The sequence below is a fragment of the Sebastes fasciatus genome, chromosome 9 (genome assembly GCF_043250625.1).
Source record: "Sebastes fasciatus isolate fSebFas1 chromosome 9, fSebFas1.pri, whole genome shotgun sequence".
Taxonomy (NCBI): Eukaryota; Metazoa; Chordata; class Actinopteri; order Perciformes; family Sebastidae; genus Sebastes; species Sebastes fasciatus.
In genome coordinates this window covers 21,156,560-21,184,114 of record NC_133803.1, presented here as the reverse complement: position 1 = coordinate 21,184,114, position 27,555 = coordinate 21,156,560, and the positions used below count along the sequence as shown (strand labels likewise).

Genomic DNA, 27,555 nt, shown 5'->3' with positions numbered 1-27,555 from the left:
TAAGATATATATTTATTTTTTATTGATTGCCTGGAAACTGACTTTATTTTACATGGACATGCTCCCTATTCCCCTGACATGACATATATTAACAGCTTCCACGTGTTTCGAGCGAAGAATCATTCTTTCGACAGCCAGTGAAGGCAGCGTGAGGACGGGCGGTGCTTGTGTGTGCTGACGTCAGAGCAGGCTGTGACCACAGAGCAGGCTGAAGCACACACACGGGGAGCGGCGCCGCCATGCACTAACTAACCCTCTACCCCTCGGACCGACAGTTAGTAGCCCGAAATGCTCGGTCCAGGGCGCCCGTTGTTGTATTATTTCACTGACACAAGATGTGAAGATAGAGTACGCGTGATAAAATGGCGAGGTTTTGAGCCGTACTTCTTCTTCTCGCTCGGTGTAGCGTGGCAGCGGCAGCAGAGCACCGAGAGGCGGTGGATTGTCTCCAAAGTTGTCGGTTAGCGAGGAGGGGAGCGCGCGCGTGTGTGTGAAGGATCGGAATTAAAGGCGCAGTGCAGCCGTTAACAGCCGTTGGTTTGTAGCCGGTGCATGGTTACAACTATTGGTTTCAGCCGTTAACAGCCGTTGGTTGTAGCCGTCGCATGGTTACAACCGTTGGTTGTAGCCGCTGGTTGTAGCTGTTGGTAGCCGTTAACCATGGAGGAGCAGCAGCAGCAGCAGCAGAGCGACCTGGACCGGGACCGACAGTACTGTGAACTTTGTGGGAAAATGGAGAACCTCCTGAAGTGTGGTAGGTGCCGGAGCTCCTTCTACTGCAGCAAGGAGCACCAGAAACAGCACTGGAAGAAGCACAAGCTCAACTGTAAAGAGACTGAAAAGAAACAGAAGCTTCTTCCTCAACCGTCAGGAGATGACGACGACGACGACGACGACGACAAGGCACCGGAGAAAAACCGGGACAAGATAAGTCCCGACAGCGCATCTCCACCACAAACCACAGAAGAAGCACCTGGAGACGGTGATGAGGACCGGTCCACCACCACCACCACCGCCACCACACGTAACGGACAGACCAGCTCGTCCCCTCAGAAGCTCGCCACGGAGTGCATAGTACCGTGTATGAACAAGCACGGCATCTGCGTGGTGGACAACTTTCTAGGAACAGAAACCGGTCTGGGCATCCTGGATAATGTCAAAGCGCTGCATGAGACCGGCAAGTTCACAGACGGACAGTTGGTGAGTCAAAAGAGCGACTCCACTAAAGACATCCGAGGGGACAAAATCACGTGGATAGAGGGGCGGGAGGCCGGCTGCGAGAAGATCCGCATTCTAATGAGTCGCATGGACGACCTGGTTAGACATTGTAACGGCAAACTGGGAAACTACACAATAAATGGAAGGACGAAAGTAAGTATGGCAGCAGGTTGATAACACACTCTCTGAATGTAGGGGGTTAAACCAGTGTGCTTGTTCCACAGGAGCCCTGCTGGTCTTAACACCTATCACCTATTACTCTGTCTCCATGGGGCTAAATTAACACTAAGTTTTGCATCATGTCTGGGTCACTTATCCATTCTGTCATCAAGGCACCATTGCTTTCAATATCTTTGCTAATTAGACCTGACTTAGAGGCTAGTGAGTCCTCTCTAACTCCAGGTTAAAGCGTCAGAAAGGTGGATTATTCCTTCAACACAAAGCATTTTGTCCTTTAACACACTGTATTTTTTAACGTTACCATAACATTAATTTGGGTGTTTTTTTTCACGCGTGAAAACCAGTATGCTTGTCCCACAGGAGCCCAAAGTCCTGCTGGTCTTAACACATATCACCTATTACTCTGTCTCCATGGGGCTAAATTAACACTAAGTTTTGCATCATGTCTGGGTCACTTATCCATTCTGTCATCAAGGCACTTTCAATATCTTTGCTAATTAGACCTGACTTAAAAGTGTAAGAGGCTAGTGAACATAATGCAGGAAATGCAAAAACATAATGACAGGAAAAAGATGAGGCTGTTGGGAATATTAACATTTTCCTCAGAACTATTGTGAAATTACGAAGAAAAATAATATACGACTAAAATTACAATATATTAACTTATTATGCACCAAAAGATTAACTTCCATGGCCTCCGCCATTTCTGACAACGTCAACAAACAAGTCACAACTCGTAAACTTGGAGCTTTCAGAAACTTTCCACTTATGAGGTTGTGAACACCACAAGAGGGGGGCGTTCATGTGGACTCTTCTCGTAAACACGACCCCATTTGAAGGCACCATATGTCCCAATTGTATGCATACTACATGCAACAGTACATACTTTGTAAGGGCAGCTGCAGTATGTACTAAAAGTAAAAAGAAAAAGTATGCGATTTGGAACTCAGCGTTATATCTGTGTCACAATAACGTTGGCCAAACCTGCTTTCAGACTTATCCATTCTGTCATCAAGGCACCATTACTTTCAATAGCTTGGCCCTGTTTGCTAATTAGACCTGACTTAAAAGTGTAAGAGGCTATAGTGAGTCCTCTCTAACTCCAGGTTAAAGCATGGCTAATGCCCTGAGTCAGAAAGGTGGATTACTCCTTCAACACAAAGCATTTTGTCCTTTAATACACTGGAATTTTTACGTTACCATAACATTGATTTGAACAACAAATGGCTACGGTAACAAATGGGACAAGGTTGACGAAGCCAGTTGTAATAAAGCAAATCCCCCCCCAATGCATTACTTCAAACATATAATTTAAGTATGGCAGCAGGGTTGAAACACACACTGAATGTAGGGGGTGTGTTTTTCACGCCTGAAAACCCAGTGCTTGTCCCACAGGAGCCCACAGTTCTGCTGGTCTTACACCTATCACCAGGGAATGAAATGCCACCTTGCCACCTGCCAAATACAGGGTAAATGTTGGCTGTGGCAGGTGAAAATTTCAGGTCACCTGCCACCATTGCAGACAGGTTTTCCTTATATTAAGAAATATTATTTTTAAAAGGTAATTTTAAAGCCTTTATACCATTATATACTATTTTAGCATATAATTATTAAATTATGTTTATAATAAAGTAATTTTTGGGTGTAAATATTGGGGTAATTTGTCAGTAATTCCAAAGAAATTTCAAATAGGTAACTTGCTAATTATCACCTAATTACCATGAAATTTGCAGACCTGTAAATGAAGTGTTACCAAATATAGTCATGGATTAAGGTTACATGATATATTCCATAATTCTACAGTCTGGTACCACTGAGTCAATGTTTATAGTTTTAAAGCGTTCTACCTAGATTTCAGAAGTGGCAGACAAAAAAAAAATGAGTGGCCGATAGAAATGTTCAGTGACCTGCCACAGTGGCAGGTGAGGAAAAAGGTTCAATTCAGACCCTGCCTATTACCTATTACTCTGTCTCCATGGGGCTATTATTATATATTATGTGTCTGCAGCAGCTTTACAGTTAAAGTTTTCCATCAGTTCAAAATCCAGTGATGGCAAGTCATAAAGCAAGGAGGAGTTCCTTAATATAGCTTTTGATGTTTAAGTAGCTCCAAGCATGTGACACAAACAGAGGTGTCTCATCAAGAACATGTTTGATAAAAAAAATGTTTAATCCAAATCAATATTTGGATTAAATTAAAATATTTTAGTGTTAATTTCTCCACAGATCAGAAAAGGATATTACTGAATGCATATTCAGGATGTATTACTATTGTAATACACAGTACCAGATTTAATTTTTAGGTTATGCACAGCCAAAATAAATGCAGTCTAATACAACAGTCTTGCAATAAATCCCTCCTTTTATTAAGGTTATATAGTTCAGATTGTATTGAAACTGTTTTCAAAGAGCTGTTTTTTCAACTGTATGATAATTTTAGAAGCTGTAGTTTGAGAGGTGTTTCTAATATTTAGTCTGCCCTAGTTGATAGAAAATGGGGTGGGCAAAATATTAAAAAAACCTCTCAGTATAATGCAATGTAGTTAGCCAGCAAAATCAAAGTACAGCTATCAAAATGAACACAAGCTTATTGTTGGGCTGCAACTGCCGATTCTTTTCTCAATTGTCTAGCCTATAAAATATCTAAAAATAGTGACTAAGCCTATCACAATTTCCTAAACCTCAAGTTGACGTCTCTACATCGTTTGTTTTGTCCCAACAACGGCACAAAATCCAAAGATATTCTCTTAAATATCACAAAAGAATAATAGTCAGCAAATCCCCACAATGGAAAAATGGCAACTAGATTCAGGCAGATTTTTTTCATCAGAAATTACTTAAATTATTGAAGCAGTTGCAGATTAATTGTCGATCGTCTAATTGATTAATCAATTTATAATTTCGGCTCTAAAACTTGAGTGTATACCTGAAGCATGCACATATATGAGACTGTATAACACACTGCACATGTTCTCCACACCATGCTGCTCTAATAGACAAGTGCTGCTGCTAAATGCACACACAGAAAGACATTCTGCTCACACTTAAGCTAAATTGTGCATGTGATGCACATGACACATTTATGCTTTCATTCTTATTATAGTAAAATAACAAAATGTGTGTGTGAAGGAGCTGCAGCCATTTAGCAAACCATGGGATGATCGATCGTGACCGCGTCAGGCCGTATGAAGTCTAACTGCTGCTGAATCATCTTCAGGGACGCTGTTCTGTAGATGACTGCGACCCCTGACCTCGCTGTAGAGAGGTGGCATACTGAGTGTTTTGCTGCAGTGATGATAAATTCAGTTCAGTATCACTCACAGACACACAGCTAGTTAGACAGACAGAGCATTCCTACGTTGAGAGACCTGCATGTGTCTCAAGGTTGGCAGTGCGGGGGAGAGGAAACCGTGGGCAGCTTCTATTTCACTGAAACATGTTTTCTAAGAAGATGTCTAAAGTGACGAGTAGTCTTGCTTTCAGGCTGAGATGATGAGCAGCATGTGTACTTTTAGAGCCTGGTAGGGTTGGGCAATATATCGATATTATATTGATATTGTGATATGAGACTAGATATTAGGGGTGGGGGAAAAAATCGATTCACCTATGTATCGCAATTTATTTAACGATTTTGAAATCGATTTTTTAATGCCAGAATCTATATGTTTGCTTCATTTGAGTCTCTCCAAAGGTAGAAGGAAGTTGCCACTTTTTTTTGTTGTAGTCTGATTAACGTGACACCCCACCCGTTATGTATCCGTCAACCAAATCAAACCGCAGCTGGCCGCAACAAGGAAGTACAAAACAGCAGAGGGTCCGTGTGGATACGACTTGAACCCTCACATGTTAAATCCAAAGTGGTAAACACTACACAGTAAAGTATAGAAACACTTTGGGGTTCACACATTGGCAGGAAAGGTATCACGGCTAAAGCTGCATGCTAAGTCTGTCATGGACAGGAAACGTTATCGTATGGTAATGTGCGGTCACGCCAGTCGTCACTCTCATCTCTGTGGTCAAATCGGCCGACGCTACAACTGTAGAGCACCCATATACTGACATTTATGTCAAATTTTTCTCATGATCTAGTGTTAAAAAAATTAACAAATCACAATAAATCGTAATATTGAATCACTATACTTGTAGAATCGCAATACTTAAAAATCTTAATACACATCGAATCTGCACCCAAGTATCGTGATAATATCGAATCAGGAGATAGGTGTATCGTCCCAGCCCTGATATCCACATTACTGATGATTATTTAATCAAAAATCTCAATGTGTAAATATTTTGTAAAAGCACCAACCCTACAATATCGTCGCAGTATCGATATTGAGGTGTTTGGTCAAAAATATTGTGATATTTGATTTTTCTCCATTTCGCCCAGCCCTAAAACTTGGTGGTGATTTCTAACTGTTACTCTTTTCCAACTGCTGTGTTAAAAAAGCCGCCTGCGTCAACCTAAAGCAATGTCAACCTTGCTCCAGCTCGGCTGTTGGGTTGCGTGTGACCCGCCACTCTCCTTTTAACTAGATCTGTTCACCCTGACCTCGTGGCACGAGACTGACCCAGGAGGAGATGAGCTGCCCTCAGCCTCCCCCCTCTTCCTCCTCCCCTGGGGGAAATACTCTGGAGTAGACTAGACTTTCTGTCACTCACTATTTCATTGAATAGAAGTAAGCCTGAATCCCCTTTCCAGTGCTCATTAAATGCAAACCACACAACTAGATCAAACTAATACAACAGCTCTGCAATAAATCCTACCTCCTGTAACTTTGTAATGTTCAGTTTTTGTTTTAGAGAGGTGTTATATCAACTTTATGGTCATTTTGGAGGCTGTAGTTTTATAGGTGTTTTTGTGGTAATATTTTGGACAACTCGAGTATCAATAAGGTTATACTAAATATTAGAAACATATCTCAGTGTAACGCAATACAAGTCAACAGCACCACAAACTACTTCTGACTAGTCTTCAAAATGACCATGAAGTTGAATAGTTCGAACAAAAACTTTACATTATTTTAGAGCTGCAACTATTAATCGGTTGGTTGTCAACTATTAGATTAATCCCCAACTATTTTGATAATCGATTAATCCGTTTGAGTAATTTTTTAAGAAAAAAAGTCAAAATTCTCTGATTTCAGCCTCTTAAATGTGAATATTTTCTGGTTTCTCTACTCCTAATAATCGACAGATTAATCGACAATGAAAATAATTGTTAGTTGGACCCCTACATTATTTACAACCTTCACGAAGGTAGGATTTATTGCATGTCTGTTGATGTTAATAATCTTATACATGGTGTCTGAAGAGTCGAATATATAAACACAATAACTTTAGGAATAACTAAAGGCATTTAAAATAGTTACTTCATGTGCACTTTTGTTTTTTACATCTCAACAGTTTTGTTTTCACATTGCTTAATCACTTTAATGTTTCATTTGGCATGTAAAGATGTTAAAAACATAAAACTTTATAGGCACCCTGGGATTTTTGAAGACCTTGGGACCTGGTCAATGCAGAGAGTTCAAAGTCAGACCCTAAAAGGATTAGGATTAGCACATAAAGAAACGATACTCCTGAACACTAACCTCACTCAGAGTAGTCACTGTTTTATATTTGTCACCTTGCCTTATCATGTTCCGTTATCACGGTGCTGCTTGACATTTAAGGGATCTAGCAGTGAAAGAATACACATTGGACTGAAGCCCGGGGCCTCTGCTTGCTTCTGGTCCTTGGTTTTACTGCGCTGGCACACCGCTCTGATCGCCGTACGCTGTTATTTTTAGGCTGCTCCTCCTGTCCAGTGGCATTTTTCCCTGCCTGGTTCTTGGTAGACATGACACGTTTTTCAGAAAGCACATTATTTCAGGAGGTTGTGGAGTAGATTCACGCAGCTGGCCGCTGAGTCAAAACACCTACTGCCCTAGTTGCCTTGGCAAACACACGCCTGGACTGTGATCAGGGAAAATCAGCATGACTTGCGCAAATGGAGGGGCGCCAGTATCAATGTCTCAAAGGGATACAACACAATGTAAGCACAGTTCGCATTGGGAAAGATGGAGGAAAACGATTTTGCCCAAATAGTTATTTAATGTCATTGTTTCCATTTCCCCCTTTTCACTTGATAACATTGTGGGAAGTTGCAGGCAGCAGCAGGACATGTTTGTTTCTCTGCAGCTCCAGCATGTTGAATGCTTGCTGATGCCATTATAGCATTATCAGGGAACATATAAAGTAGTTAGTAGCAACAATACGATTGTCTGTCACTGACACGCTGTTTCCCTCTCAATGTTAGTATGTCCAGCATGTTAAAATAGTAGCTTACTAAGCCAAGGCTGCATTATAAACATTCTCACCGCTAGTGTACAAAGCTAGGATTTATACAGCTATGTTGTTGTACATGAAACATGATAACTCTGACTAGCATTTTGTAGCTCAATATAGAGTTTAAATACTGGATTAGATACTGTATGCTATTGTTTGGTCCTACAGGGACTGGGGTGCTAACTATATATTGCAATCGAATACAATAGTGAGAAAACAACATTACACACATTTAGATGACAGCCGTGTGATTGTCTCTGAAAGATAAATTCCCCTGTAATAAACATAACAATACACACTAGGGGTATAGCGATGCGTTTTTACTACGAGACATATCACTTTCCATGGTTCTTGTGATACGATTCAATGATTTGAAATCGATAGAGTAACTTCTCTCTGGCAAAAATTCAATCAGTGTGACTGTGAAATAAATAGCTGGATACTGGACAGTGCAGGTCAGGATTCCTCAAAGTTTTTCTTTTAAGGGATTCAGGTAGAAATGTATTATTGATATAAACAAGTAAGTGAGTTTTGGCCTAATTTCTTACCAAAAATGTTGGCGAGGCTTGAGGCTTTTGCAGAGCTAGCTGGCGGCACCGCTGCTGTGGGAGCGCTGCTAGAGTTACCCAGGCATTCGGTGTTAGCAATCCCATGGCGTCTCAGTAGGTGGCTGGAAAGTTTGGTCGTGTTGCCGTTGTATTTTATCTGGCGTATTCTGCAAATAGCGAGCGATTTATCAAGGACATCTCCCTTTTTGCAACACACACACACACACACACACACACACACACACACACACACACACACACTCTCACTCCTGCGCTGACAGAAAAGAGCCCAACTAAACGTGCCACACGTTTTACTGGTAGTAACATTACTACCAGGCAATGCCTGCGATGGTTAATACAAGGGAAATATATACATTTTTAAATCGGGACGAATAGTCACATAAACTATTCCATTTTTTTATAATTTATTGACTATTCCAAAAATCTAAAATCATGACCCATCCCTAATTGTAAGTAAGTAAAGCTTTATTTTTATAGCACTTTTTAAAACAGTAACAAAGTGCTTCACACGCATGAAATAGGTAAAACATACAGAACAATGAGAGACTAGGGCTGCAACTAACGATTATTTTCATTGTCGATTAATCTGTTGATTATTTTTTCAATAATCAATTAGTTGTTTGGTCTATAAAATATCAGAAAATGTTGATCAGTGTTTCCCAAAGCCCAAGAGCCCTCACAACTCAAAGATATTCAGTTTACAGTCATGGAGGAGTAAAGAAACCAGAAAATATTCACATTTAAGAAGCTGGAATTAGAACATTTTGACTATTTTCTTAAAAATGGACTCAAACCAATAAATCAATTATCAAAATAGTTGGCGAATAATAATTGACAGCTAATCGATTAATCATTGCAGCTCTATGAGAGAGAGATACATTGTTGGAGTACATTGGAGTACATTGTTGTCATGTCATTCAGCTCTAGAGCTAGCCTAGCCTCTCATTTTCAGGGAAAACTGCTGACAGATGCTAAGAAGCAGTTCCACCTTAACAGGATGAATCTCGACACACTCCACCCCCTCCTCCCCCCAGTGTTGTGTTTGATAATGAGCAACTGTATTTCTATATTGTTGCATGTTGAGTTATTTGTTGCGTCATTTGTAATGTCACGGAGCGAATGTGGACATGTGTGCTTTCATAAGGAAGTTGACCGTTGACCTAAATCTTAAAGCTCTATAGAGTAAGCAGGCTGCAGGAAGTCATGTGTTGGTGGTCCTCTGAGTTTTGGAGCCAGCTGTACATTATGCTATAGGCTGTGCGAGCCCCTCGTTCCTTCCGTCTACAGTACCTGCATGCCACCTTTTTCCTGCTTATTGTTTAACCGTCACACCGTAAACAATAAATGTAATCGTTAGAGCAGAGGCTCACCCATCATCCACGGTCGAGTATGAGCCGACCTGCAACCAGTCTTAAAGTTCCTGTGTAATTCATTTGTGTTTCTAATGATGCTCATAATACCTTTATTATTATAATATTATGTTATATGTGTGACATGATACCATAGAGGTAAATGAAGGCCGGTAGTTGGATGTGGCATGCAGTGAAGCAGATACATCTAATTCTAACTTTGAGCACATGTTTATCTCTCCGTTTACTATGCCGTGACTGTCTAAGGAGCGCCTGGCGGTGATCCAAGTGGGACTTTAAGAGAGAGGTCTTCTGTTTTTGACTGTTCGCAGCTGTAGAGGTGACGACAGGGAGGATTTATGGTGGGTGGAGCATGACATTGAAATAATTGTGCATCTAAAAAAATATTTATAGAGTGATTAGGATAGTGTTTATTGCATCGAGTCAATACAAATGTTTTTGAAGTAATTTATCACAATTAGTAGGGCTGTCAAAGTTAACGCGTTATCGCAAAATCGTAATTTCTTTAACGCATTAACGCAACTTGCGATTTTTAAGGTTGTAGCAGGCTCAGTTTTAAAGCTAGAGTGAAGATACTGGCATCATATGAAACTAGGAAACCTAAGGAATCCAAAACATGTCATACTAGCTTGTCGCGAAGGAGGCTAAATAACAAACCAAACTGGCACAGCCATTTTCAAAGGGGTTCCTTGACCTCTGACCTCAAGATATGTGAATGAAATTGGGTTCTATGGGTACCCACGAGTCTCCCCTTTACAGACATGCCCACTTTATAATAATCACATGCAGTCTGGAGCAAGTCATAGTCAAGTCAGCACACTGACACACTGACAGCTGTTGTTGCCTGTTGGGCTTGAGTTAGTCATTTTATGATTTGAGCATATTTGTTATGCTAAATGCAGTACCTGTGAGGGTTTCTGGACAACATTTGTCATTGTTTTGTGTTGTTAGTTGATTCCCAATAAATATATACATACATTTGCATAAAGCAAGCATATTTGCCCACTCCCATGTTGATAAGAGTATTAAATATTTGACAAATCTCCCTTCAAGGTACATTTTGTGTAAACTGATAAAAAATGTGCAATTAATTTGTGAATAATCACAATTAACTATGGACAATCATGCGATTAATCACAATTAGATTTTGATCGATTGACAGCCCTAATAATTAGTCACTTTAATGACAATTGTTCCTGTCGCACTCCAAGAATGAGAGGGAACTATAAGCTGATGGTTGATATCGAGCTTTTGTCACTTGTCTCTTCTATGCGACACCTTTTTTCTTTTATTACCAAGAGATATTTCTTGCTGTGCTCAGTCTTCTACCACTGGCAACGAGAAAGTATCAGTGACTGATCCAATTACAGAGTGAGCTCGCTTGGCTCACACATAGGCACGATGGAGCCATTCAGTCAGGCTGAGAAGTTATTGCACAAAACAGACCCAGAACTGTAGATACCCGCTCTCTTGGCTCTTGTTGTACATGAATATAAAACTACCTGACTGATTGATGATGAGCTGATGTTCTCTGATTCTGCCAAATGTGCCGACTTATCCTATGTGATTTTATGACTTATCAGAGTATGAGAGTAGAAACAGCAGGCTGTTCATGTGAGTGGATCACCAGTATGGAGCTTTAAGCAGCTCAGAGTTCAGCCTGTGTCTTTATCTTTTGTTTGTCAATGAGAGACACCAGCAGAGTGTGCTGAAATCTACAAGGTCGACGACTTTACACAATCGCACTTCAGAGTATTTGCGTAATGATACCAGAAACTGTGCTTGTGTTTTCCACTGCAACGTGTTGAGGGTGAAGGGTAGCGGCGCTGCTGTATACGTCCCTCTATTGTTCACAGCCTACAGTAAAGAATAAAAGAATAAAGTAGGTCATTACTTTAAACAGGGATTTCCTCTAGAGGCAGCACCACTGTCTGACAGATAAAACAGTGAGCGATCCCGGGCCAGGGCCCAAACCGCCTCAGTTCCCACACTCCCCTGCACTACAAGGTCTCCATCCCAACTGTTTGTACTCCTGTTTGGATAAGCATCTCTTCTGTGAAGTGAGCAGACCCCTCGCAGCTTTTCCTTTTCGCTCCACCCCCAGTTCATGGCTCACATCAGTGCGCGAACCGGGGGATGCGCTGATAGCATCACAGTGATCAGTGTATTCCTCCAAGTGATCAGGTCAACACGAGGTGGGAATTATCTCAAGTTCTGTTTTATTTGTCTGTTTTGAGCAGCTCCTCTCTTTCAAACCCACAAACCAGCAGTGATGAGAAATTTGAGGGAAATACCTGGTCAGATAAGGTGTGCTGCGGAAATGATTGTTCAGTTACTTTAATCAATTAGTCGATAAACATTCTCTGATTCCAGCTTTTCTTTCATCATATTGTAAACTGAGTTGCTTGAGTTTCGGACTGGTGGTCAAACAATCCAAGCAGTTTGAAGGTGGTACCTAGTGGTCAAATGATTGGCATTTGACTACTTTATTACAATTTATAGACTAAGCAATTAACCTTTATTAACAGACAAATCAATGATTTATGTAGTTGTTCATTGCATCCCTACAAATATGTATACATAAGTATTTCAGTTACCAGGCTGTTTCAACAAAGGTCGCAAATTCCTATAGTGGATTGACAGAGAAATATCTTTTTACAGCACGGCTGCAACTAACAATTTTTTTCATTGTTGATAAAACTATTATTTTCTCGATTAATTGATTAGTTGTTTGGTCTATAAAATGTCAGAAAATGGTGAAAAATGTTGATCTGTGTTTCCCAAAGCCCAAGATGACGTCCTCAGATGTCTTGTTTTGTCCACAACTCAAAGATATTAATTTTTCTGTCATAGGGGAGTAAAGAAACCAGAAAATATTCACATTTAAGAAGCTGGAATCAGAGATTTTGACTTTTTTTCTCTCTTAATAATTGACTGAAACCAATTAATCGATTATCAAAATAGTTGCAGATTAATAGTTGACAACTAATCGATAAATCGTTGCAGCTCTATGAGAGACAGACCAAACGGTATACAAGTACATTGTTGTCATGTCATTCAGCTCTACAGCTAGCCTAGCCTCTCATTTTCAGGGAAAACTGCTGACAGATGCTAAGAAGCAGTTCCACCTTAACAGGATAAATCTGGATACAATCCACCCTCTCCTCCCCCCAGTGTTGTGTTTGATAATGAGCAACTGTGTTTTTATATTGTACGGTGAGTTTTTTGCTGCATTTATTTGTTGCAGGCAACTGAAACTGAAGATTTGGTAGCATTTGTGTATGGGAACAGCAGGCTTGTAGCTGGTGGATGGTTGATAGTTAGCTGCTAAATTCAGATACTAATAATAATAACATACTGTTATAGTTTTAGCAAAAACATTCTCTACAAGATGATGATTAATGAAAGTGCATGCAAACTAACAAATAATAAAATTTAAATAAATAAATGAAAATGGTTATAATATTATTATGGCTGTTTCAGGCACATTTTATAAGTTAGGTACTGAACATTATTTATACCGTTGATCCCTTCTTTTCCTCTGGAAATGGGCCATAAACAGGCAGCTAAAAACAGGTTTGAAGCTTGTCTTTTCTCTCTGATTAAATTCCGACAACAGGGCTGTTTCTTCGCTTGTACACCACTTGGCCCAGCTTTATAAATCCATTTGATTTCATAATGGGATTTTCATTATTTATGATTCTGTGGCGGTCTACAAATCTTGTCGTCTCTCCAGTTAGACATTTCCTTGGCCTCTTTGTGTAAATGACCCTTCTTCTTCACCCTCGGATGTTTGTTTTCTTCCGGTTTCGCACCAGCAGCATAATAGAAACGTCATCAACACGCCCACTCGCTCACTGTGAATTCTCCGGACAATGACCTGCTCTATTCACACATGGGCTCAATCGGACATTACACAGACTTTGTACTAGGTAACTGGCAGGGTAAAGTCTGTTTTAATGTCCGAATGATTCAGACATTCGCGTTCTCACATACAGCTCCTTTGGGTATTATCTAGATAAGTTCAGTGATGCAGGGTATGTGTGAAAGGGGCTTTAGTCCCCTGTTTGCACTTACAAAGTAGTTAAATCTGTGTGTCTAACCTTGCATACATCATTTTAGTCTTGCTTTTGCTTGTCATCTGCCATCCAGTTTATGCTTGATTTATTTGAGGTTTGAGTTGCAGACAAATTGAGAATGAGGAAGAAAAATAAACGGAAGTAAGTATTAAATTAATCGCTAACTATTTTGATGATCGATTCATTTTCAGATACCAGCTTCTTAAATGTGATTATTTTCTGGTTTCTTTACTCCTCTATGACAGTAAACTGAATATCTTTGAGTTGTGGACAAAAGACATTTGAGGATGTCATCTTGGGCTTTGGAAAACCCTGATTGACATTTTTCACCATTTTCTGAAATCTTATAGACCAAACAACTAATTAATTAATCGAGAAAATAATCAGATTGATTGAGATGTTAGTTGCAGCCCTAATGTGCATTAAAAACTAAAATTATATTCTATAATGAATAAAGGTCAGAGGTGAAGATGGTGAAGAAGATATCCATTCTGCAGTGTAGAAGTTTCCATGTTGGGATGGAGAAATCATCAGAATATTTGATACTGGTAGTTCATTTAGACCAGGTTATAATACAATATTTAGTTCTCTCAGGACTTTATCTCAATATCACGGTTAGAGTTTGTAATGGTGCAGTGCGAGTCATAACATGCTTGAACATATACATTAGTAATGCATGTTTTTTATTGTGTAGAATCAGCGATTGTTGCCTCTCTGATTCTGTCTGTATTGCTGCTGCCTGTTGCATTTTTCATCAAGGCCTTAGTGCCGAGTCATTTGTGGTTCTCTGACTGAAGATTTGATCAAAAGTGGTGTTTCTACTTTTACTGTATCTCAGATTGCTGGGTCCTCATGACTAGATCACATGAAAGTCAAACGAGAGTTAAATAGCACTTCATACAAGGTCGGCATTGGCAGATACTGGCTGATCTGCATTCTCATGTGTTTTCTGTGGATAATTTGTGCAGACTTTTGTGTATGCTGTCACTGAAGTGATTTTGGTAGAATTACATATTCACAGGTGCATCATTGAGCTTGTGCTGGAGATGAGCTTTCCTGCAGTAGATGAACCTTTTAAAGAGTTCCTACAGCTGTCCATTCTGAGGAAATGAAAGGCGAAACTGCTGAGTCCGGGTTTTTGCAGCGTGCCAAGGCTCTCACACCTTCAGTCAGCCCACACACACACCCACCCACCTAAACACACACACACACCGCCCTCACACATCTGAATCCACTCACTTTTCCAAGCAGAGGCTGTTTACCCATCTCCAGCCTTGCAGCGTGAGCCGCACAGTTAAGGGTGGGAGGGGCGACATAGCAGAGGATCAGCCAACCTTCCCCACGTCCTGCACGTAGCACAACCATTAAAATACTGCTCCCTCTGGAGGGAGGCCAGCAGTCAAAGTTTACAGCAGTTCAGTCCTCTCTTCTGCTCCAGCCCCACCCCTCTGCTCGCTCTGTCTGTACCCCTCTTCCTCTCTTTTACACACTCACTCACAGAAAAGCTTACTGTATTGCGTCTCTTACCGACAGGAAGCCCTTTGTCAGTTTGACTCCCCCACCCCCTCATCTTTATGTTGGAGTTTTGTTGCTTTTTGGCTTTGAAGGCCCTGATATCGTGCACTGCAGTGGTAACCTGCATCATTGAAAAGATGTGACGACAATGAGAGGTGTGAAAATAGGATACACAGATGTGTGACGTGGATGGTTTTGTTTTCACTCACTGAATTTGCACGTACACATTTTGCAATACAGTCACTATATAGTACAATAAAATGATCATTTACAGAAGTAGGTGGGTCGACAGACTTCCATAGTCTTAATTCATTGATTCTGTTCAACTCATTGAAGCCCAACTATTTTGAAATGTAGCATATCCTCTCATTTCTCTGCAGACATGATAGCTTTTCAAGAATCAAACATAGAAAGTAGGAGTTTAGTCTGCTGTGAGCGTTTATAATAATGTTGCTATGGTTTATGTTGATCCAAGTGCAAGGAAGAATGTGGAGGAACTTGCCTTTTGTTTGTCATATCACTGCTTAGACAGACACGGTGCATGAGGGCTGAATCTGCCCTCTGTGTTTGTGCATGTTCACCTCTCAGCTCCCCTTTCAAGTCTGAAAACAGTTGCATGGTGTCCCACAAGTGTTGGTTGTAATTTCCAATGTTTATGCTCTGATATCTGATGCACTATATGCAGTCTGATATTGCAGGCAGTGTAACTGAGTGAATTACATGATGAATCAAATTGATTGTTTACTCTTCAAAATTTACATCAAGTCTTCCATGGAAGTCTTATTTCTGAAGAGAAGTCAAGTGTCGCTGTCACAGTCCCTCCCGGCAGTGCGCGAGTCACTACTTGTGTGTGTGTGTGTCTTATTTCCGAGGGACTTTGTACGCTGTTTACACCAAGAAGTTTACAAGAGCTCATAGGGGTTCACTGCCAACACCCAAGCAGATCATGCAAGTCTTAATAGAGCAGGAAAAGGCAAGGGGAAGTTGACGCGCTGCTTGATATCTCCGGTTTATTTTCTCGCTAGTTTAAAGTTTATAATGAGCCAGCTGTGTTGTGAGCGGCCGCTGCTTGAATCAGTGCAGGTGAGGCGAGGACAATGCCATCTGGCTGTGCCAAGGCCGTCTGCTGCATCCACATCACGGGCCAACAAAGGCAAGCTGAGCTGCTTCCACAGTCCCGGTTCTGACTTACTGGATGCACACTTGCAGCTGCATTTGCGCCGACACACAAACTCTTAACTCCTACTTTATATTACTGCATGGGGCTCCAGAATGCGACAAACCCTGTGTACTCCTCCTGGAGCGACTTCACAACCATAATACATACTGGTAATTCAAAATGAAGAGAACTATCGATTGTTCTTTTTTGTCAAGACAAATGCTGTGGTGCCCGTTACACCTGTCCTCAGCCCTGAACGGCCCAGCCCAGACCAGACATCATTGTCTCCCACCTGTCTCCCCACTCCCCGGTACGATGCCTGATCCTGATCAGATGCGCCAGATTTATTTCACAAGTGGGGATAGCAAAAAGTGTGTGTGACACACTTGATGATCGCCAAACAGCTAATCTGCTCTTAGCGCATCTCTCCCTCTGTCGCTTGACCACACACTCGCAATGCACACATTACATTACGCTGCTCTTATACCAACGTTATATGTAAACATGCGGATAACTGAAGGTACTGTAGGCAGACTGTTAAACTCACTACTAACACGTCCAGGGGACCCAACCAATTTTTTCCCTGATCATGCTACATTGTGAACAACAAATCTGTGTGGAAATCGGCAAGACGAGAGCTCCACGGGAGGTGCCATTCATTTACATTATGATGCATTGCGTTGCATTTGATGCAAGCTCTATTCAGTAAAAATGAGTTTTAGGCGAAGGTAAATTATAACGTTATCATGATGTGTTCAAATGTAATCTCTTAAAATGTAGTTTTTGGTGAGAAACTTGTAAATACAGTTGTTTGATTACAGATGTTTTCCCAGCAGTATGAAATAGATAATAGAGAGAGAATTATGACCTTTTTAACCTCCTAACAAAAACCATTATGCAAGCGGTGATAAAGGAGTGTATGTTGAAGTCCATGGGATTTATTGTATTTTGTATTTTGTATTTTCGTTTGTGCTTTCTCTGTATCTGTTTTTACTAATCATGCTTTTTCATCTTCCTGTCTTCAGGCAATGGTGGCGTGTTACCCTGGAAACGGGACAGGATATGTGCGCCACGTGGATAACCCTAACGGCGATGGACGGTGTGTCACATGCATATATTACCTTAATAAAGATTGGTCTGCCAAGGTATGTGAGTGATGTGTGGAGGAAATAATGTTCATTATTACAAGATGATGATTATTCCAATTTTATTAGATTCTCGTTTCTAATTTGCTTTTTTGTTATAAACATTGATTCAATTATGATTTGAAATGATCACTGAAATAACCATCAAAACAAAATGATTAGAAAAAGGCCATGTGTCTGGTGTTCATGTTCCAGTTGGACTTCCTGTCACAAGCATATGACCAGTCAGCGTAGTTCTTGTCCCCGTGGCAGGGTCATCACCTTCCATCCTGCTTTTATCCACACCCAACACCCGAGCAAAGTCAGCGGTAGAGGTTACGTGTCAAGTACGTGCTGTCCGGCCACTCTCCCTGTTTATAATCCCATTAAAATGCAGAGATCCTGCTGATCCAGGCACACCCAATCAGGGAGAAGAGCGCCCCCATGCTACCTTCCACACAGCCACTGTTCTTTCTGCAGGAAAGTGGATACACAGGCTGAGGGAACAGATTGAGGTGTTACTGTGGTAGTTTATTACTCACAGCATATGGATCAAATAAGTATTTCAAACAATTCTGGTGTTTTGGTGAGGTAATATTAATATAATTGTCAAATATATTAACTTTGAAAAAGCCTAGGAGCCTTTCTTTCACTGGCGGTATTGTTCTGTGTGACAGAGTCTACTCACCTGATGCTCAAAACAACCACCTGCCCCAGGTCTGACTTGGAAAAAATTTAAGTCACAGTGTATATTCAATGAGCTCACCAGGTGTCATGGGCAGGAAAAAAACAAATTTTTGCTCTCAAATTACCTAATTCATGCTCTTGAATTAACAATTCATCAGGGTACACACGTCTTAAATCTAGTTTTTGATATTCAAGGGCTTAAAATGTCTGGAATTGTAGGAGGGGAGATATTAAATCTGTGTCTGCAAGGTCTGTATTGTTCGGTGCCCCCGTCGGTCTCGGCCGCTCGGGCCTTGCTCCCCCCCGTCGCTCTGTGACTCTCCCTGGTGCTTCTGGGCAGGGATTCCCCAAGGTGCACTTATGGCCGTTGTCTCTTGGGTCTCTTGTCTTCTGTCTGGTCAGGTTGGCAGCTGCTGCTGTGCTGCATGTGCCGCGTTTCAACCAGCCCCTTTGGGGGTTCGCATCTTTGTCACCTTTTTCACCCATTTTTGCACCCATGTTGTCTTTACAGTGCACTCTTGTTTATGTAATGGTAAATGCAGGGGGGGGGCATTGAGTTTCGTTAATGATAAGACGGTTATTTTAGCTGAATATTTGTGCACTGAATATTTTAGTTATTTAAATTCAGTAAAACTCAATAACGGTGTATACTGTAGTCTAATTTGTCGATTTTCTTTTGCCACAAGCCCACGGTAATGGTATAATTTTTTTTTCCTTTTAGAGGTACTAAAATGGTCTTAAAAGTCATTAAATTTCTACTTAAAAACTGTGCAGATTACCCGTTCATGCATACAAATGAATAAAATATAACATTATACAATATTATCATTATAGGCATCAGTAAAAAAACAAAACAAGATATAATAAATAAGTAAACAATAAAGATATAATAAATAAGTAAACTGTAAAAAATTAAATATTGAATATATAAATATATAGTAGTAAAAATATAGTGTATCTTTAATGGATGTCAACTGCAATAAACTCATTGCACCCCATTAAATAAGATTATCTATGGCTGGACAACTCTCACTTTCACTGTTTATTTTAACTGAGAGCAGTCAAAGCTGGCAAGTATTGAAACAACTGTTGTTGTAGCATCACAACTGTATAAGAAAGGGTGTCTAGGGGAGTGTGATAATGGATGCAATAACCTAACCTACTGCCTCGCTGTTAATATGAAGCAATGAATTCAGTATTTGAAGGCACCTCAATGCCAAAACGCAGCTGCTAGCCTGCTGCTAACAATCTGGGTGCTCCCCCCTGACTGATATAGACTTGAGAGCAGGCTAACTAAAAATATTTCCACTAATTTGTTTTTGCCCATGACGCCTGCCAGGTTCCACATTTTTGTCACAACATGCACTGATGGAAGATAATGTTTAACTGTTCAAGTGTTTAGCGGTAAATGTTATTGGATGAGTAGTTAAGGAACTCACCTCTTGAATATGAGACGGATAAACAGGATGCTGCACACCGGGAAGGAACGATACTCTTTATAACAGAAAGCAGCAACTGTTAGATGGGAGGATGGTTCTCTGAGGAGCCGCTGACATGACAAGACACATAAGTAAACGAGAGATTGTCTTCCAGACTTCCTCACATACTTGACCTCCAGACCTGCATATGAAAATTATGTAATTACAGGAAACTCTGTTTTGCCTCGGGATGCTAGTTTGTGGTAGAATGCAGGCCAGTTGATTAGTTTCAACCTGTGACTGCTGTTCCTCTTTGTTGATGCAGTTTGTGATTTTATTATATTTATTAATTGTGATTTTATTGACATATAAATAACCAGTAGGCACAGTAGGTTTCTTTTTTGACCAATGTACCTACAAATTGGGTGCAAAAGACTTTGCCTGTTTGGAATATATTAGGTGTCTCATGTTGCAACAAAAGTAGAGCCCGACTAATTAATCTATCGGCCAATTTAGACACGTCAGTATCGGAGTATATTTTGTTGAGCTGCAACGATTAGTTGTCAACTATTGAGTTAAATTAAATAAATTTTTTATAAAAAAAAAAATGTTTAACTCGTTGACTTGGGGTGAGGACTCATTCCCTACCCGGAGTAAGCAATCCATCGGTTTTCCTGCTGAGAACTATGGCCTCAGATTTAGAGGTGCTGATCCTCATCCCAGCCGCTTCACGCTCGGCTGCGAACTGATCCAGTGAGTGCTGGAGGTCACAGGCCGATGATGCCAACAGGACCACATCATTTGCGAAAAGCAGTGATGAGATCCTCAGCTCACCGAACTGCAAACCCTCCTCCCCCGACTACGCCACGATATCCTGTCCATGAATATCACGAACAGGATTGGTGACAAAGCGCAGCCCTGGCGGAGGCCAACCCCCACCATAAACGAGTCCGACTTACTGCCGAGAACCCGAACACAGCTCTCGCTTTGTCCTTACCCCAAGTGAAGGAGTCCAAGTACCTCGGGGACTTGTTCGCGAGTGAGGGGACAATGGAACGTGAGATTGGCCAGGGAATCGGAGCAGCAGGGGCGGTATTGCATTCACTTTAAGGCACCGTTGTGACGAAAAAAGAGAGCTGAGGTGTTCCAGGCACGACCAGCTGGGAGGAGGCCACTGGGAAGACCCAGGACTATAGGTGGAGACATTAATTCAGCGAAAAATAAACTGTACACACAATGCTACGCTTACGTTCACAGCTATAACGCCACCAACAACCCCACACTCACCGCCAACACACACACGGACACTCGTTAAAGTTACATCGCGCTGACAGACTGTATGTGTGTTGCAGCGGTGGCGAGCAAGAAGCCTCCGGCAATGCTAGAGCTGCTAACGTATCACAAATACACACACTGTTTGTCGGACAATCGCTATCCTTAATCCGGGCAGACAGAGTATCGTTATGCCGGGCAGACACACAGTTGACAACCTGCTAAACTAAACTAAATGTACGGTGGAGACTTTTACTGGGAAAGTGGCTGCATGCCCGCGACACTACACGCAGCATCGTGGCTGCTAAGTTAACGCTCCCAGACGGGTGAACTGGGTTCTCAGTTGTCTGTTGAGCTCATACACTGCAGCTGGCGCGAGGTACAAATCTTGTCGGGTAACGGTTAATAATCGGTTAACGAGGGTCGGTTATCGGTTAAGAAATCTTTTCAAAATGAGCATCCCTAGTGTATACTACTAAATATTTTCCTGTTGATGCAATGTGCATCAGATTGCCTTTATGTTAATCACTAAGCTATTGCAGGGTTTCTATTGTCCCGTTCATGCACATGCTTCAATTATTCAAACGAGACATATTCAGGGACCCCATTGGACGTGTGAATGATTCCAATCTGGCCTCTGATTGGCTGTTTATTAGGCGTGTGATGAGCTGTGTTTTATAGAATGTGGTTGCCTGGATACCGGGGCTCCATGAGGGAATGACATGGCGTTGGAATGTTCAGGTTCAGTTGTTCCAGTTATTTACCCCCAATTTACAACATCATCTCTTCAACTGCGTCATGTCTATACAAAATCATCATTACGTCAAGTTAGCTGTATATATACTGCAAATCAAAAGTTATTATTTCAGCTCAGATTACAGAGTACGTCCCTACAGTTCATTGTATATAATTGTATAAAGTATCAACGCTTGTTAATCATCACCAGTGTGTGGTTATGCATGACCAGTCACTACTTTTCAATGTTCCCTGTGCACCCATGTGACAAAAATAAAGGAAACAAGCTGCTCCGGTGGGAGGAAAAAGATACAGGCAAGCAAAAGTCAAAGTAAAAGGAAATGAATCAGCCACTGGAAATACTTAGCTTTCTGTTACAAGTACAGATTCAGTATTCGTTGTTCAGTAAAAATGCTATTCAGTATTTAAATGTGTAAATTAGGGCTGTCAAAGTTAACCAAATAATAACGCGTTAATGCAAATTTGTTTTAACGCCACTAATTTATTTTCCTAAAGTGCCTGTCTTGCTCAAGGTTGCAGGGGGGTGGGACTGTTTCCCAGCATGCATTTGGTGAGAGGCAAGGATAGGTCACTGGTCTATCACAGCTCTGACACATACTGTAGAGACAAGCAGATACATTCACACCACCTTTATCATGCATAAACAGTCATGGTTACATTATTCAGCAATCAGTCATCAGTCCTGTCATTTCTTCCAGAACCACCCAGCCTTCACACCAACACATGATATGAATCACAGGGTTGAAAGTAAAAAATTTTACATAGTTACACCAACATCTTGCAATGAGAGCAAGTAGCAGTGGTTGCCTCCAACTCATTCATACTGGTATCTGTGGGTAAACCATGTGACTTCCTTTTGTGCTCTCGGCGGGCATGAGGGTGTCAGGTTTGGCTGGATTTTATTCATTTAACTTGGACAGGGTGTCAGACATCTAAGGCTGAACTATTTTGAAAAAAAAATATCTAATTGTGATTATTGTGACTGATATTGCAATTGCGATGATTTGCGATATTAGAGAGAATGATAATTTTTACATCATTAATCAAATTTTCATTGAAAAACACATTAAATGATTACGGTGAGATTTCTTTTTTTCTTTGCTGGGATCTGTACCAAACAAAGATGTTTAGTATGATGTGTAGGTCAGGACATCTCTGCAGCACCACAATATTTAATTACCAGCCGCGACAATAGTGCTGGCATTGTTTTCACAATGCGAGTCTGTGTGAGTCATCATGGCAAAATGTTTTGGAGACACCTACTGTAGCAGGAACTACCACAGAGGTGGTTTTGAGTACTTTGCCACGTGTTTACCAGCTGCGACAGCGACGCTGGTGTTGTTTTTACCTCGTGAGTCTGTGTGTGAGTTGCCAGGTGTTTATATTTCTGTCTGTCTGTGGACTGATTTCGTCACTGCGATAGCAACGCAACCGTGTAACATGCAATCCCGAAACTTTACAGGTGTGCAGATCAAAATGAAGGTTGAGTTCGAAGACGACCATGCTCCGAGCAAGGGTGCAGGAAGTAGGGGTGTAGGAAGTGGGGAAGGGGCCATTGCCCCCCTACTTTACGCCACTGGCCTGATTTGGCGTTGCGGCTGGTGTTATCCCATCACAAGATGATATCTAGTTTAAGATTTTCTAGTTTTAATGGTATTTTGACCCACATTTTGCCTTTAAAAACATTGCCCCTCCTGTGATTTGAAATTTGCAGCAGGCCATATTGTGATTTTGCTAAAATGTCGAATTGTTCAGCCCTAGTTCCATACACTGTTTCCACCACCCATTAGCAGCTGGTGTATCTGTTTACAGTAGTAATTGCAAGTGTGTGCAGGTACTTTGTCTAGCAATAATAATAAATAAAAATTCAGCAAACTTCAAAAAACGCTCTGTCTAATCGGGCAACAAAAAGACGTTACGGTGCTCTGTGTGATCAGGGCCTAACAGGAGCTGGTTTCCTTTTTGAGTTGGAGGTGCAGCCTGTCACCTGCAGCTCTTCCTCTATCAGCTGTGGCTGCTCCTTCTTGTATCATTGCTTTTTCTATCAATGTGTTTCCTGTGGCCTCTTCACAACAAAAGCTGCCCTGTGTTTTGCCAGTTGAATGCTTTTTACTAGCTGCGGTAGGAAATGTTGGGTTTGCATGAGCAATAACTTAATCCAGCTCTGATACGGCTGTAGGACAAGGAACACTAAACAGCGAGGCTGATGTCAATAAGATAGAACTAAGATATAAAAGTAACTGTGGATGGCAGGCATACCTTGTGTAGGTCATTTGAATCCAGCGCAGGAATGGTGGACTACATTAACAATAAAAGCTATGACATAGAGAAATAATTAATAGATGTTAATACATTGCAGAAAAATAACCATAAATAATAAAAAATAGATACAAATCTTAAGGGTTCTAACTTTAAGTTAAATGGGATGTACTGTATTGTAAATTGTAGAACTTTATAATAATAATATGCTCTGCATCCAGCAGTATTTTCCTAAAATAAAACCTGCTTTGACGTCCAAACAGTTCCTACCTAAAAGACTGCACTAAAGGTCAAAATAGTTATTTATTCTAAGGCATTTTGACTTCATTGGATTTCATAACCATGTCCTTTTTTATTTCAGAGATTAAAAAAAATCATTTCAAAGGTCAGTCAGTGTCCATAGTTTGACTGCTTGTACCCATCCAGAGTTTTAAAGTACATCACATCTTTGGGTTGTAACGTGTTGTCATTTGACATCAGTCCAGTTCAGCTTGATGTAGGTCAGAAGGTCACGTCCTGCGAAGGTCATCCTGTGGTCACTATCATTTAAAGGCAGCCACTAATTTGGATTTACGAGCAGTCCAACAATTGATAAAAATCAGTGGTGCTTGAGCTGCTTACATGTTGCAGAGAGAAAAAAAACATTCCTCCTGTCTTCTTTGACCCTATTGTGCTTTATTTAGTTTAGTCACACCACCGGCATTCCCCCCCATTCAAAGTAGTATAAATGGGAATAGCATTAGTACTCCGACAAAGGGTGTGAACCTTTTTGCTCGGCTAGTTTGCGTGTGAAGAGAGCCGCCTATCATATCAGCTGTGTGAGAGTTTAAGCGGCACGCTTGCAGCAATCTGCTTTTTCACTCTCCAGGTCCTTTATCCAGCTAGAGCAGTTTTCCTGTGGGTTATTCTTCCTATCCCTCCACAGGAAAGCCGTTCCCCCCGCTGCTGCTTCCGATCCTGAGCTTTCCTCCTAGCCCTCGGAGTTAGACAACCCTTTTCCTTAACATTGTCGTCCCATGTTCATAATTTAAAAAGCCTGACGTGAGATATATTTAAGTGGATCTTTTATATTTGTAATAAATGACTTCATCTTCTTTCCTTGAATGTTTTAATACAGATGAACACGACAGGAATCAAACACCCCAAACGTGACCACTGCAGAGGCTTCACTTAGTCTCTCCTTAACTTCCTGCTGTTGCTTTGTCTTGATTTGTATACATAACGGGGACGTTTCTTCTTGTTCTGCTCTTCCAGGAACACGGTGGGCTTCTTCGGATCTTCCCCGAAGGAAAGGCCCAGTTTGCCGACATAGAGCCCAGATTTGACCGTCTGCTGCTGTTCTGGTCCGACAGACGGAACCCTCACGAGGTTCAGCCCGCCTTCACCACCAGGTCAGCACCACTGCACACGCTCAGATCATCCGGTCTGTTGAGCAGTGACTCATTGCTCTGATTGTCTCCGCAGGTATGCCATCACGGTGTGGTATTTTGACGCAGATGAGCGAGCCAGAGCTAAAGAAAAATACTTAACGGGTAGGTTTTGATGTACAAACTACGCAAAACTGTTGTTTCAGTGGTTTTTTTGTGCTCTTTTGCATCATTTCTTGTGTGTTTTCTTTGTGTGCAGGAGAAAAAGGAGTAAAGGTTGAACTTGGCAAACCTTCAGATCCCAGCTAGTGGGAGGCCTGCGTCTCCTGCAAACAGCCATTAAGTGCTCTGTCCTAAGAAAGTGGCCTACAGAGAGCATGTGTGTGTGTTTTACATGGCAAAAAACAGCAGACTTTTTGCGTGAGTGAGTAGAAGATCCATTCTCATGGAGACAAAACAAACAAAAACAGAGATTTCTGTTCGTTTTCAGCAAACCGGGGCAACCCAGAGGACCTTGAATGTCATGACATTGTACTGAAAGGGATTGTGTGTTTTGTTTTTTTTCCCTTTCACCTCTTCGGTGGAGAGACATTTTCTGAAAATCGACAGGAATTAAGCTCCCAGAGATCTACATCTTTTGCATATTGGTTTTTGCAGTTAATTCCTTAAAGGTACAGTGTTGTGCATATGCTTAATGTGTTATGCTTTTCACATGGAATCAGCTGTTTTAAGCTACTGTATTGCAAAATGTACTTGAGGTTGCAATAATATGAGGAATGATCTGAATTAAAAACACCCTTTTTCTGACAGAAGTTTGGTCTTAGTTTGAATTCAATCATTTGCAGCACAATAAATGCTAACTGTGTCCTCCTGCTCTCTGCTCTTTTGAATTAGCACAGATTTATGGAGAAACATACATCTGACTGTATAACTGCCTCTCAAGCTGTTCTGTTTGCACTATATGCAGTTTCATGCTGCCCTCTGCAGGCCTACAGTGTATTGCACCTATGATTTTGTCTGATTTTTCTGGACCTGAGCATAAATACGATTCCCTATGATGGAAATAAAATTCTTCACACTGAAAAGTGAGAGGAAAAACATACTTAACTTTTCGGACAACCATCAGCAAATTCAACTTTTTTCCCCCCCAATCAATACTGTCTGCAGAGTTGTCTTTACTGCTCTGAAAACTACAGCATGTCACTAAAACTGAAAATAAGATAATGTGATTAAAGATTTTAGTAAATTGATCAAGCGGTAAGTGACACTATCAGCCAGTAAATTATTGTATAAATGACTGCAAATTGATTATTAAGGGTATTTAATGTCATGCACTATGTACCAGAGTTGCCTATTTGTTTCAGCCTTTGATTTAATTGGCTTTTTATATTTTGACTTTCTGCAATGGATGTCAAACAAATCAGTGCTCTGATGAATTGAGTCACTAATCTAATTCATAACATTTTAAAACCAATACAGACCTCCCCCCCCCCCCACCCCCCCCCGAGACAATCTCTAAACCTCACAAGTACACAGTGAGAATGTTCCTATATTGTAAATTAACAATAAATAGCTTTCTACTTTTTTAAAAGTATTGTCTTCTGTTAAGTTCCTGGGTACATGATGTATTTAGTTCTTTTAAAATGCAACCATCTTTGAAAACAGCTCATCAATAAAAAATGGGGAGAAGTGCGAAACGTGTCCGGCCTTCTGGTCTTTTTTGTTCTGCCACTAAATCTAATAAATGTTCCTTTAATCAGATGGATGTTTGAGTTTTTAATGTCCAACTCTGAGTCACAGTTTCAGCTGTCCTCAATTACATAACCTGTGGTTTAAAGAGGATCTATTATGCTTTAGTGCTTTTTCCCTTTATGTGTGTTATATAGTTGTTTGTGCATGTAAAAGGTCTGTAAAATTACAAAATCCAAAGTCCACGCTAAAGGGAAACACGGAAACAGAAACACTGCTTCTGAACTGCCTGAAATGCCTTGCTTGAAGTCCCGCCTTTTCGTCCGTAACGTGGTGATGTCAACAAGTAACACATTTGCATAATACCTGCCTGGCGGCTAGTTTGGCACGCCCTCAAACAAAGCTAGTTAGAGCGGAGTCTGAAGAGTTTGGTTCTGTTGACCAATCACAACAGAGTGGGCCAGCTGACCAATCAGAGTAGACTGGGCTTTTGTTTAGCTTTTTTTTAACAGTAAAGCATATAAACAGGTTCTAGTAGAAACCTAAAATACAAGTATGCACCT

General features: G+C 41.0%; 1 protein-coding gene across 1 annotated transcript; it reads left to right on the top strand.

Moving 5' to 3' along the window:
* The first annotated feature begins 159 nt into the window (after positions 1-159).
* egln1a (egl-9 family hypoxia-inducible factor 1a) lies at positions 160-26,115 on the top strand. Its single transcript, XM_074646623.1, has 5 exons — positions 160-1,371; positions 17,446-17,565; positions 25,191-25,327; positions 25,401-25,468; positions 25,563-26,115. The coding sequence occupies exons 1-5, from the start codon at positions 661-663 to the stop codon at positions 25,610-25,612; spliced, it is 1,086 nt and encodes a 361-aa protein (XP_074502724.1). The 5' UTR covers positions 160-660; the 3' UTR covers positions 25,613-26,115.
* Positions 26,116-27,555: the final 1,440 nt, after the last annotated feature.